This window comes from Mytilus edulis, chromosome 14 (assembly GCF_963676685.1).
Source record: "Mytilus edulis chromosome 14, xbMytEdul2.2, whole genome shotgun sequence".
NCBI lineage: Eukaryota > Metazoa > Mollusca > Bivalvia > Mytilida > Mytilidae > Mytilus > Mytilus edulis.
This window is the reverse complement of record NC_092357.1, coordinates 65,568,014-65,582,627: the sequence shown is the minus strand read 5'-3', so window position 1 is coordinate 65,582,627 and position 14,614 is coordinate 65,568,014. Positions and strand designations below refer to the sequence as shown.

Sequence of the window (14,614 nt, the reverse complement as noted above, 5' to 3'; positions counted from 1 at the left end):
TAACCCCTGTCAGGACAGCTATGATTCCTGACGTTATGGGTACAGTATAAAAGTTTCATATTAACCCCTGTCAGGACAGCTATGATTCCTGACGTTATGGGTACAGTATAAAAGTTTCATATTAACCCCTGTCAGGACAGCTATGATTCCTGACGTTATGGGTACAGTATAAAAGTTTCATATTAACCCCTGTCAGGACAGCTATGATTCCTGACGTTATGGGTACAGTATAAAAGTTTCATATTAACCCCTGTCAGAACAGCTAAGATTCCTGACGTTATGGGTACAGTATAAAAGTTTCATATTAACCCCTGTCAGGACAGCTATGATTCCTGACGTTATGGGTACAGTATAAAAGTTTCATATTAACCCCTGTCAGAAGAGCTAAGATTCCTGACGTTATGGGTACAGTATAAAAGTTTCATATTAACCCCTGTCAGGACAGCTAAGATTCCTGACGTTATGGGTACAGTATAAAAGTTTCATATTAACCCCTGTCAGAAGAGCTAAGATTCCTGATGTTATGGGTACAGTTTAAAAGTTTCATATTAACCCCTGTCAGAAGAGCTAAGATTCCTGACGTTATGGGTACAGTATAAAAGTTTCATATTAACCCCTGTCAGGAGAGCTAAGATTCCTGACGTTATGGGTACAGTATAAAAGTTTCATATTAACCCCTGTCAGGACAGCTAAGATTCCTGACGTTATGGGTACTGTATAAAAGTTTCATATTAACCCCTGTCAGGACAGCTAAGATTCCTGACGTTATGGGTACAGTATAAAAGTTTCATATTAACCCCTGTCAGGACAGCTAAGATTCCTGACGTTATGGGTACAGTATAAAAGTTTCATATTAACCCCTGTCAGAAGAGCTAAGATTCCTGACGTTATGGGTACAGTATAAAAGTTTCATATTAACCCCTGTCAGGAGAGCTAAGATTCCTGACGTTATGGGTACAGTATAAAAGTTTCATATTAACCCCTGTCAGAAGAGCTAAGATTCCTGACGTTATGGGTACAGTATAAAAGTTTCATATTAACCCCTGTCAGGACAGCTAAGATTCCTGACGTTATGGGTACAGTATAAAAGTTTCATATTAACCCCTGTCAGGACAGCTAAGATTCCTGACGTTATGGGTACAGTATAAAAGTTTCATATTAACCCCTGTCAGGACAGCTAAGATTCCTGACGTTATGGGTACAGTTTAAAAGTTTCATATTAACCCCTGTCAGAAGAGCTAAGATTCCTGACGTTATGGGTACAGTATAAAAGTTTCATATTAACCCCTGTCAGAACAGCTAAGATTCCTGACGTTATGGGTACAGTATAAAAGTTTCATATTAACCCCTGTCAGAAGAGCTAAGATTCCTGACGTTATGGGTACAGTATAAAAGTTTCATATTAACCCCTGTCAGGACAGCTAAGATTCCTGACGTTATGGGTACAGTATAAAAGTTTCATATTAACCCCTGTCAGGACAGCTAAGATTCCTGACGTTATGGGTACAGTTTAAAAGTTTCATATTAACCCCTGTCAGAACAGCTAAGATTCCTGACGTTATGGGTACAGTATAAAAGTTTCATATTAACCCCTGTCAGGACAGCTAAGATTCCTGACGTTATGGGTACAGTATAAAAGTTTCATATTAACCCCTGTCAGAAGAGCTAAGATTCCTGACGTTATGGGTACAGTATAAAAGTTTCATATTAACCCCTGTCAGGACAGCTAAGATTCCTGACGTTATGGGTACAGTATAAAAGTTTCATATTAACCCCTGTCAGGACAGCTAAGATTCCTGACGTTATGGGTACAGTATAAAAGTTTCATATTAACCCCTGTCAGAAGAGCTAAGATTCCTGACGTTATGGGTACAGTATAAAAGTTTCATATTAACCCCTGTCAGGACAGCTAAGATTCCTGACGTTATGGGTACAGTATAAAAGTTTCATATTAACCCCTGTCAGGACAGCTAAGATTCCTGACGTTATGGGTACTGTATAAAAGTTTCATATTAACCCCTGTCAGGACAGCTAAGATTCCTGACGTTATGGGTACAGTATAAAAGTTTCATATTAACCCCTGTCAGGACAGCTAAGATTCCTGACGTTATGGGTACAGTATAAAAGTTTCATATTAACCCCTGTCAGAACAGCTAAGATTCCTGACGTTATGGGTACAGTATAAAAGTTTCATATTAACCCCTGTCAGAAGAGCTAAGATTCCTGACGTTATGGGTACAGTATAAAAGTTTCATATTAACCCCTGTCAGGACAGCTAAGATTCCTGACGTTATGGATACAGTATAAAAGTTTCATATTAACCCCTGTCAGAAGAGCTAAGATTCCTGACGTTATGGGTACAGTATAAAAGTTTCATATTAACCCCTGTCAGAAGAGCTAAGATTCCTGACGTTATGGGTACAGTATAAAAGTTTCATATTAACCCCTGTCAGGACAGCTAAGATTCCTGACGTTATGGGTACAGTATAAAAGTTTCATATTAACCCCTGTCAGAAGAGCTAAGATTCCTGACGTTATGGGTACAGTATAAAAGTTTCATATTAACCCCTGTCAGAAGAGCTAAGATTCCTGACGTTATGGGTACAGTATAAAAGTTTCATATTAACCCCTGTCAGAAGAGCTAAGATTCCTGACGTTATGGGTACTGTATAAAAGTTTCATATTAACCCCTGTCAGAACAGCTAAGATTCCTGACGTTATGGGTACAGTATAAAAGTTTCATATTAACCCCTGTCAGGACAGCTAAGATTCCTGACGTTATGGGTACAGTATAAAAGTTTCATATTAACCCCTGTCAGGAGAGCTAAGATTCCTGACGTTATGGGTACAGTTTAAAAGTTTCATATTGACCCCTGTCAGAAGAGCTAAGATTCCTGACGTTATGGGTACAGTATAAAAGTTTCATATTAACCCCTGTCAGAACAGCTAAGATTCCTGACGTTATGGGTACAGTATAAAAGTTTCAATTTAACCCCTGTCAGGACAGCTAAGATTCCTGACGTTATGGGTACAGTATAAAAGTTTCATATTAACCCCTGTCAGAACAGCTAAGATTCCTGACGTTATGGGTACAGTTTAAAAGTTTCATATTAACCCCTGTCAGAACAGCTAAGATTCCTGACGTTATGGGTACAGTATAAAAGTTTCATATTAACCCCTGTCAGGACAGCTAAGATTCCTGACGTTATGGGTACAGTATAAAAGTTTCATATTAACCCCTGTCAGGACAGCTAAGATTCCTGACGTTATGGGTACAGTATAAAAGTTTCATATTAACCCCTGTCAGAAGAGCTAAGATTCCTGACGTTATGGGTACAGTATAAAAGTTTCATATTAACCCCTGTCAGAAGAGCTAAGATTCCTGACGTTATGGGTACAGTATAAAAGTTTCATATTAACCCCTGTCAGGACAGCTAAGATTCCTGACGTTATGGGTACAGTATAAAAGTTTCATATTAACCCCTGTCAGGACAGCTAAGATTCCTGACGTTATGGGTACAGTATAAAAGTTTCATATTAACCCCTGTCAGAAGAGCTAAGATTCCTGACGTTATGGGTACAGTATAAAAGTTTCATATTAACCCCTGTCAGAAGAGCTAAGATTCCTGACATTATGGGTACAGTATAAAAGTTTCATATTAACCCCTGTCAGGACAGCTAAGATTCCTGACGTTATGGGTACAGTATAAAAGTTTCATATTAACCCCTGTCAGAAGAGCTAAGATTCCTGACGTTATGGGTACAGTATAAAAGTTTCATATTAACCCCTGTCAGAACAGCTAAGATTCCTGACGTTATGGGTACAGTATAAAAGTTTCATATTAACCCCTGTCAGAAGAGCTAAGATTCCTGACGTTATGGGTACAGTATAAAAGTTTCATATTAACCCCTGTCAGAACAGCTAAGATTCCTGACGTTATGGGTACAGTATAAAAGTTTCATATTAACCCCTGTCAGAACAGCTAAGATTCCTGACGTTATGGGTACAGTATAAAAGTTTCATATTAACCCCTGTCAGAACAGCTAAGATTCCTGACGTTATGGGTACAGTTTAAAAGTTTCATATTAACCCCTGTCAGAAGAGCTAAGATTCCTGACGTTATGGGTACAGTATAAAAGTTTCATATTAACCCCTGTCAGAAGAGCTAAGATTCCTGATGTTATGGGTACAGTATAAAAGTTTCATATTAACCCCTGTCAGAAGAGCTAAGATTCCTGACATTATGGGTACAGTATAAAAGTTTCATATTAACCCCTGTCAGGACAGCTAAGATTCCTGACGTTATGGGTACAGTATAAAAGTTTCATATTAACCCCTGTCAGAAGAGCTAAGATTCCTGACGTTATGGGTACAGTATAAAAGTTTCATATTAACCCCTGTCAGAAGAGCTAAGATTCCTGACGTTATGGGTACAGTATAAAAGTTTCATATTAACCCCTGTCAGAAGAGCTAAGATTCCTGACGTTATGGGTACAGTATAAAAGTTTCATATTAACCCCTGTCAGAAGAGCTAAGATTCCTGACGTTATGGGTACAGTATAAAAGTTTCATATTAACCCCTGTCAGAACAGCTAAGATTCCTGACGTTATGGGTACAGTTTAAAAGTTTCATATTAACCCCTGTCAGAAGAGCTAAGATTCCTGACGTTATGGGTACAGTATAAAAGTTTCATATTAACCCCTGTCAGGACAGCTAAGATTCCTGACGTTATGGGTACAGTATAAAAGTTTCATATTAACCCCTGTCAGGACAGCTAAGATTCCTGACGTTATGGGTACAGTATAAAAGTTTCATATTAACCCCTGTCAGAAGAGCTAAGATTCCTGACGTTATGGGTACAGTATAAAAGTTTCATATTAACCCCTGTCAGAAGAGCTAAGATTCCTGACGTTATGGGTACAGTATAAAAGTTTCATATTAACCCCTGTCAGGACAGCTAAGATTCCTGACGTTATGGGTACAGTATAAAAGTTTCATATTAACCCCTGTCAGGACAGCTAAGATTCCTGACGTTATGGGTACAGTATAAAAGTTTCATATTAACCCCTGTCAGAAGAGCTAAGATTCCTGACGTTATGGGTACAGTATAAAAGTTTCATATTAACCCCTGTCAGAAGAGCTAAGATTCCTGACGTTATGGGTACAGTATAAAAGTTTCATATTAACCCCTGTCAGGACAGCTAAGATTCCTGACGTTATGGGTACAGTATAAAAGTTTCATATTAACCCCTGTCAGGACAGCTAAGATTCCTCACGTTATGGGTACAGTATAAAAGTTTCATATTAACCCCTGTCAGAAGAGCTAAGATTCCTGACGTTATGGGTACAGTATAAAAGTTTCATATTAACCCCTGTCAGAAGAGCTAAGATTCCTGACGTTATGGGTACAGTATAAAAGTTTCATATTAACCCCTGTCAGAAGAGCTAAGATTCCTGACGTTATGGGTACTGTATAAAAGTTTCATATTAACCCCTGTCAGAAGAGCTAAGATTCCTGACGTTATGGGTACAGTATAAAAGTTTCATATTAACCCCTGTCAGGACAGCTAAGATTCCTGACGTTATGGGTACAGTATAAAAGTTTCATATTAACCCCTGTCAGGACAGCTAAGATTCCTGACGTTATGGGTACTGTATAAAAGTTTCATATTAACCCCTGTCAGGACAGCTAAGATTCCTCACGTTATGGGTACAGTATAAAAGTTTCATATTAACCCCTGTCAGAACAGCTAAGATTCCTGACTTTGGGTTTATGTATGTTCATTACAAATTGATCTGAATTATAAAAAACAGTAAATTTCTTTTGTAGGGCAAAATGCACCCAGTCCTAAAACAGCGGCAAACAGAAAAGAGGCCAGGAGGGTCACAAGGGAAGACAATAGATATCATTCAGGTAAATACACTTGGTTTTATAACAGACGAGTGGTCAAAGGAGATGCTTCTGTAATCACCAGCCAGTCAACACTGTGTCTGCGGTTGTGAGTTTGACTCCAATCTTAATTTACTAGGGTTGTCAGTTCCCCTATCAAAGGTTGGTGGTTTTCTCTGGGCACTCCAGCTTCCTCAATCAATAAAACCTGGCAGCCACTAAAAGAGGGATGAAAGATACTAAAGGGACAGTCAAACTCATAAATCTAAAACAAACTGACAACGCCATGGCTAAAAATGAAAAAGACAAACAAACAACAGCACACACGACACAACATAGAAAACTAAAGAATGAACAACACGAACCCCACCAAAAAACTAGGGGTGATCTCAGGTGCTCCGGAAGTGTGATGCTTAAAACAGGCGTTAAAACACCAACAATCTCAATCAATCAAATTGTGTACGATTCATGCATTTGCAGCAATGCTTGATATACCTTCCTTAGAAATGTGATAGAAAAAAAATTATACCTGATAAATTTATTAAATTACTTTGTGGGGAAGATTTCAATGAGACAGCAACCTAAATACACAATCAACACAAAGACATTTAGAGATGTTGTATGATTGCCAATGAAACTACTATCCTCCAGAGTTCAAATGAAAGGGATGTCAGCAATTGTAGTCAAAAGTACAGTCTTTAACATTGAGAAAAAGCCATACTGGATGTCGACTTTTAAAGACCTTGATATGAAAAATGTGAAACAATTCTAATGAAAAAGCTGACAGCTTAATCTATGAAAAAAGCAATTTACGAACAACAAATATAACATGTATAACAGGTACCACAACAACCACTGAACTACAAGTTCCTAACTTCCGTCAGCAGAGGGGTTTGAAAGGAAGTCTGCATTTTTTTTAAAGTCTGAAATCTTGCTATAAAATTAGATGTCTTTTCATTATTAATGTCTTTGGGTGGTCAGTTTGCCATCTAATTGGAGTCTACCCCACATCCATGATACAAATAGATAAAACTTGAGCTTGTTGAATATTTTCCCTGAATGATATCTTGTGACAGTCCTTGAAGTCAGCAGGAACTTCCTTGATAAAAGTATATATATGAAATGACATGTTTAAAACTTTTTATAAATGTCGTCAGTATGTTAAAAGGTTACAATTTTGTCAATTAGCGTTTAAAAAATCCCTCTAATTGAAAAGCATTGAGGTAGAACTTTTGACATTTATAATTTTGTACAAATTGCCACTCATTAACCAGTTTAAGTCTGGATAAACATGTGTGTGTATAATTATAGGATTTCATAGTGGTTTATATTTTTGTATGTATGAAGTTGATATATTTGAAAGAATTTTATGGTCAATTTGAGACTGGACATGAATGTCTTTCATTAATTCATAAAAACATATGCATTATATACATAAAAACCGTTAAATCAGAAACAAGTACATCATACCACATCTTCTTTTTTATACAGTCTAAACTAAACTGAGAGTTTTATTAGTAATTGATTTGAAATTTAACCTAGCTTTATGTCCACCTGTATTTTTGTCCATCTGATGAGTTAAGCCTTTTTCAATTGAGTTTTATAGTTTGTTCTTATGTTGTGCTGTTATACAACTGTCCCAGGTTAGGAGGAGGGTTTGGATCCTGCTAACATGTTTAACCCCGCCACATTATTTATGTATGTGCCTGTCCCAAGTCAGGAGCCTGTAATGCAGTGGTTGTCGTTTGTTTATGTGTTACATATTTGTTTTTCGTTCATTTTTTTTTTTACATAAACAAGGCCGTTAGTTTTCTCGTTTGAATTGTTTTACATTGTCTTATTGGGGCCTTTTATAGCTGACTATGCAGTATGGACTTTGCTCATTGTTGAAGGCCGTACGGTGACCTATGGTTGTTAATGTCTGTGTCATTTTGGTCTTTTGTGGATAGTTGTCTCATTGGCAATCATACCACATCTTCTTTTTAGCTCACCTGGCCCGAAGGGCCAAGTGAGCTTTTCTCATCACTTGGCGTCCGGCGTCCGGCGTCCGTCGTCCGTCGTCCGTCGTCGTCGTCCGTCGTTAACTTTTACAAAAATCTTCTCCTCTGAAACTACTGGACCAAATTAAACCAAACTTGGCCACAATCATCATTGGGGTATCTAGTTTAAAAATTGTGTCCGGTGAACCGCCCAACCAAAAAAGATGGCCGCCATGGCTAAAAATAGAACATAGGGGTAAAATGCAGTTTTTGGCTTATAACTCAAAAACCAAAGCATTTAGAGCAAATCTGACATGGGGTAAAATTGTTTATCAGGTCAAGATCTATCTGCCCTGAAATTTTCAGATGAATCGGACAACCCGTTGATAGGTTGCTGCCCCTGAATTGGTAATTTTGAGAAAATTTTGCTGTTTTTGGTTATTATCTTGAATATTATTATAGATAGAGATAAACTGTGAACAACAAAAATGTTCAACAAAGTAAGATCTACAAATAAGTCATCATGACCAAAATGGTCTGTTGACCCCTTTAGAAGTTATTGCCCTTTATAGTCAATTTTTAACCATTTTTCGTAAATCTTAATTATCTTTTACAAAAATCTTCTCCTCTGAAACTACTGGACCAAATTAAACCAAACTTGGCCACAATCATCATTGGGGTATCTAGTTTAAAAATTGTGTCCGGTGATCCGGCCAACCAACCAAGATGGCCGCCATGGCTAAAAATAGAACATAGGGGTAAAATGCAGTTTTTGGCTTATCACTCAAAAACCGAAGCATTTAGAGCAAATCTGACATGTAGTAAAATTGTTTATCAGGTCAAGATCTATCTGCCCTGAAATTTTCAGATGAATCGGACAACTCCGTTGATAGGTTGCTGCCCCTGAATTGGTAGTTTTAAGGAAATTTTGCTGTTTTTGAATATTATTATAGAGATAAACTGTAAACAGCAAAAATGTTCAGCTAAGTAAGATCTACAAATAAGTCAACATGACCAAAATGGTCTGTTGACCCCTTTAGGAGTTATTGCCCTTTATAGTCAATTTTTAACCATTTTTCGTAAATCTTAGTTATCTTTTACAAAAATCTTCTCCTCTGAAACTACTAGACCAAATTAAACCAAACTTGGCCACAATCATCATTGGGATATCTAGTTTAAAAATTGTGTCCGGTGACCCGGCCAACCAATCAAGATGGCCGCCATGGCTAAAAATAGAACATAGGGGTAAAATGCAGTTTTTGGCTTATCACTCAAAAACCAAAGCATTTAGAGCAAATCTGACATGTGGTAGAATTGCTTATCAGGTCAAGATCTATCTGCAACAACAAAAGAAAGAGAGTTTTTAACGACCTCAGCTGGCTATACAACCCTTGCACAATCAACTGAATTTTGCAGAAATCATTAATAGGATAGATTGCCCTTATATGATAATTTTTTATTACCTTTTTGGTTTTTTTGGCAAAGTGGGGGGGGGGGGGGGGGGGGGGGTTGCGCAACAACAAAACTACTTCACAACTTTCTCATTACTTTGCATTTCTTGTTAGATAAATTTTACAAAAATTCTCCCCTGAAACAACTGTTGAATTTAAACAAACTTGGTTTAAGTCACCACTAGGATATCCAGGGACCACTGTGTATGATGACCCTGCCTGCCCACATGGCTGAAATTAAACATAGGTTTCAAATGCACTTTTTAGTATTATATCTCTGAAACTAAACGACAGTACAACAGTTGCATTTATCATGCAACAATTGTAAATAAAAATATCAGGTGAGCGACACAGGGTCCTTGGACCCTCTAGTTTATATTATATTATAAAAAAATCTGCAGGTCTCAGGTTTCTATGTACCTTTTATTCTGGCAGTTCCAGAAAAATAAAAGTTTTCGGTTGGAAGGGAGTGGGGTTTGGAAGGCACTTTTATTTTTGTTACCATTTCCTATGCAATTGCATTTTACCTTGCATAAATGACCACACAATTTGGACTTTGTGACCTGCCATAACCTGTTCAATATTATGACCCGTTAAAACACCACCCATATATTTTTTTCTTCTGAAAATAAAAGTAACCCTGAAGTCATACTCAAGAATTTAGAAAGACTGATTTTTCCCTCCACCAGTAAAAAAATCAAAATCAAACCAAATGTTAAAAATAAGATACACATGTGCCTGTGAATATTTTTTACAGGTGTAAGGAAAATGTCAATTATAATTTGTATATGATGAAGGTTGTATTCAGAACATAATAGTTGATTACAATGCAAATAGGAACAAAAGGATATTTGTGGGAGAGGATAATGAGACAGCTCAATAATCCATAATAAACATTTAGTTCAAAAATCAGTTTATACAAAGAATATTTTGTCTTTTACAGAAGTACGAACGGAAGCAGTGATGCAGGCCTTAGCTCAGCACAACAAAAGGGTACCAGTGATGCCATTACCTTCAAAACGGACATCCGTTAATTATAAAGGTCAAGAACGTCCGAGACATGGTAATATTTACTGAAAATTATAAGCGATTTGTTTAAATAAAGGGACAAATTGTTCTTGGTATCATCATTAATCAAGAAATTTTAGATTGAAATCAAAACAAACATCACAGTAATATTTGGGAATAAATAGATTGAAATAATAACAAACATCACAGTAATATTTGAGAATAAATGCTGCAGTTCTGGGGCTTCATTCATGCAATCAATGCCCTTATGTTGCTATTTGATAGTTTTCAGACTTTATCACAACTTATGAAATTAAAAAAGTTTAGTGCATTAATTTAGCATATTCTATACATTCTATCCATGATATAAAGAAGAAGATGTATGATTGCCCATGAGACAACTTTCCACAAGAGACCAAATGACATAGAAAATAACAATTATAGGTTATTGTACAGCCTTCAACAATAAGCAAAGCCCGTTCCACAATGTCAGCTATAAAAGGCCCCAAAATTACAAATGTAAAACAATTCAAATGAGAAAACTTACAGCCTAAAAAAAATAAAGAAAAAAAATTATGTCACATGATAACCCCTGAATTACAGGCTCCTGACTTGTAAAGATTTCAAGAAATTTTTCAATAAAAAAGACACTAAAAAATTGTCGAGAATAATATATTAATTGTGAATGGTGGAAGAATGTTTTTTATTATGAATTTCTTTTGACTTTTTCAAAGAACCCCTCATACCTGTTATATTTTATTTTAGAATCTTCATCAGATGACGACAGTATTTTCGGTGAAGACCAGAATCGTGACTTTCTACGAGGAGGCAGATTACGAGATAGTGGTGCTAGTTCGTCTTCCTACTCTGACCATTCCCCTCACCATCAGGGGCGTGACCAAAGACCACAAAGTGCAATGTTCTTTTTACCTGGCAACACGTCCAGGGCTGTCTCAGATGTCCACCATTCCAGACATTGTGAGTAATCCTGAAAATCTAGTACTGTATACATTTCGTGTGTTGGATGCTCTTAGACATAAGAAGATGTGGTATGTGTGCCAATGAGACAACTCTCCATCCAAATTACAATTTGTAAAAGAAAATCTATTTTAGGTCAAAGTACAAAAACTTTACACTGAAGGCAAGACATGGTTGCCTTCAGTGTAAATTTTTCTGTACCTTGAAGAACCCTTTTAATAGCCTGGCTTTTCTGTCATTAAACTTATTTCAGTATAAAATTTGTGCTGGAAACACCAAATCCAGTAACTGATTGTTTGATATCTGACTCAACAAGCTCAAGGTACAAAAATTTTATTTAAAAATTTTTAGTAGTTGAAGATTCTAACTTAAAATATTTAAGCCTTCATTGAGATTTTAAGACAAATTTTTATGTCACATGATAGCCAATACACCAATATGTTTACTGAGATTTAAGAAATGCACATTTGATATGTAATTGTTTATATTGATATTGTTACAGCACAACCAATTTCACAACCACCTGATGTAACCAACAATGCTAAGAGTATGAGACAAGCGGACCGTGTTGGACCCTACGCTGCCTCACACATCTCATCTGTAAGGATGACAAATACAGGCAGTGTGACGGGGATGGAGGATGCCAATGGTAAGTTAAGTATGAGACAAGCTGATCGTGTTGGACACTACGCTGCCTCACACATCTCATCTGTTAGGATGACAAATACAGGCAGTGTGACGGGGATAGAGGATACCAATGGTAAGTTAAGTATGAGACAAGCGGACCGTGTCGGACACTACGCTGCCTCACACATCTCATCTGTAAGGATGACAAATACAGGCAGTGTGACAGGGATGGAGGATACCAATGGTAAGTTAAGTATGAGACAAGCCGACCGTGTCGGACCCTACGCTGCCTCACACATCTTCTCTGTAAGGATGACAAATACAGGCAGTGTGACGGGGATGGAGGATGCCAATGGTAAGTTAAGTATGAGACAAGCTGATTGTGTCGGACACTACGCTGCCTCACACATCTCATCTGTAAGGATGACAAATACAGGCAGTGTGACGGGGATAGAGGATACCAATGGTAAGTTAAGTATGAGACAAGCTGATCGTGTTGGACACTACGCTGCCTCACACATCTCATCTGTTAGGATGACAAATACAGGCAGTGTGACGGGGATGGAGGATACCAATGGTAAGTTAAGTATGAGACAAGCTGATCGTGTTGGACACTACGCTGCCTCACACATCTCATCTGTTAGGATGACAAATACAGGCAGTGTGACGGGGATGGAGGATACCAATGGTAAGTTAAGTATGAGACAAGCTGATCGTGTTGGACCCTACGCTGCCTCACACATCTCATCTGTTAGGATGACAAATACAGGCAGTGTGACGGGGATGGAGGATACCAATGGTAAGTTAAGTATGAGACAAGCTGATCGTGTTGGACACTATGCTGCCTCACACATCTCATCTGTTAGGATGACAAATACAGGCAGTGTGACGGGGATGGAGGATACCAATGGTAAGTTAAGTATGAGACAAGCTGATCGTGTTGGACCCTACGCTGCCTCACACATCTCATCTGTTAGGATGACAAATACAGGCAGTGTGACGGGGATGGAGGATACCAATGGTAAGTTAAGTATGAGACAAGCTGACAGTGTCGGACACTACGCTGCCTCACACATCTCATCTGTAAGGATGACGAACACAGGCAGTGTGACGGGGATGGAGGATACCAATGGTAAGTTAAGTATGAAACAAGCTGATCGTGTGGGAGTTAATCTCACATGAGCGGTGTAAATTTCACAGTTGTTTTCTTACTTGCTGCCAAAGTTCATAACTATTGTGAAAACATTTTCAGCAAATTGATGTCTTTTAAAACAGAAAATGTACACTACATCAAAACTATCAAAAAACATACATAGGTATCTATTCTCATTTGCGTAGTTACTTTTACAGATAGCTAAAAAGCAGTTTGAAATACTTACAAGGTCAAGGGTAAAAATTGACGTTGTATATTCAAATGTTATTGCATTGCAAGTGTAAAGTCATAGTCCAACTATCAAAGAGAGTTGAAATATTTTAGATATAAAATCAAAATTTCACAATATTTTGTAAATTTAAATTATCAACAGATTTCAAACTTATTACATACATGACATACTATCAAATAACATGTTATGACAAATATTGTCTTCACAGTATATTGAACTAAACTTATTGTGTATTTATTTTAGGCTCAAGACACCAAGGAAAAGTTTCTGCCAAGATTCAACAATTGCTCAACACATTAAAAGTAGGTATTTTGCAGAGTAATATTTATTTAGAAAGAAGAAAAGAAAAGAGCCAACAACTGGCCCCAAAAAATTCCCATGAATGATGATATTCAAATTGCCAACCTTGTTAAAATGATGACAGATTTATTGATAAATGATTGAAAAAGAAAAGTCGTTTGTGATGTCACTGTGGCTTTATAAATTGTTGAAATTGACATCACCTAAAAAAGCAATCTTGGGGATGAAAAAGGGAACTGTGTTATACACAATTTGACAAATGTATACAATAAACAGCCTCATATGGTACAGCTTTTAACAAAATTAGACATGTGGCAATGCTTTACCCAAAAATGTTTGCCCACACTTAGATCTTTATATACTAGTATATATCTTGTAGAAAATATTTTTTGGATAAAGCATGATCATGTATATAGATAGTAACAAACTATTGTGTCTACTTTTTGTTTTTTATTAGGTTTATAATTTTGTTCAACCTTTAGTTAACTTCTTAATTCCATTTTTTCAGAGACCGAAAAGAAAACCATTAAAAGAATTTTTTGTAGAAGATGATGAAGCTTTAGAAGGTATTAAATGACCGTAATTATATATTTGATGTGTGCAGTTATTTCTTCTTGTCAAACAAACATTTTCATCACAATTTTCTTGACATGTTCTAAGGAACTATTGAACAGAATTAATTCCCATTTGGTTTGCAACTTCAATTTTCTTTATTTAGATTAAATGTACTTTGAAATTACAAGTGAGAATAGACTAGCAACAACATGTCAATTTCTTGCATACTTTGATGTGTCTTTTCAAACATTATCACAGTGTAACTTGCCTAAAAAGAACTTCCTTTTCACTTGAAATCTATATTAAGCTGCTTAAGGTGGTACCCAACACTTTAACTAAAATTAATTTAGCTCGTTTAATTTTCTTAAAATTTTGACAAAGTATTTACTTTGACACTTTAACAAAAATTTAAAAATTCCAAAAAATTTGAACCAACCGT

At 36.7% G+C, this 14,614-nt stretch overlaps 1 protein-coding gene across 10 annotated transcripts in view; it reads left to right on the top strand.

Annotated features, from left to right (window-relative positions):
• The window catches only part of LOC139503847 (disco-interacting protein 2 homolog C-like), a 104,358-nt gene that overhangs the window by 37,279 nt on the left and 52,465 nt on the right, over positions 1 to 14,614 (top strand). For 5 of the 10 annotated variants that reach the window (XM_071293795.1, XM_071293793.1, XM_071293792.1 and 2 more), the window contains exons 3-8: positions 5,833 to 5,916; positions 10,266 to 10,385; positions 11,096 to 11,308; positions 11,811 to 11,957; positions 13,564 to 13,622; positions 14,129 to 14,186. In XM_071293795.1, coding sequence (XP_071149896.1) covers positions 5,833 to 5,916; positions 10,266 to 10,385; positions 11,096 to 11,308; positions 11,811 to 11,957; positions 13,564 to 13,622; positions 14,129 to 14,186 — 681 coding nt within the window. The other 5 variants (XM_071293798.1, XM_071293797.1, XM_071293802.1 and 2 more) reach the window with 3 other exon arrangements.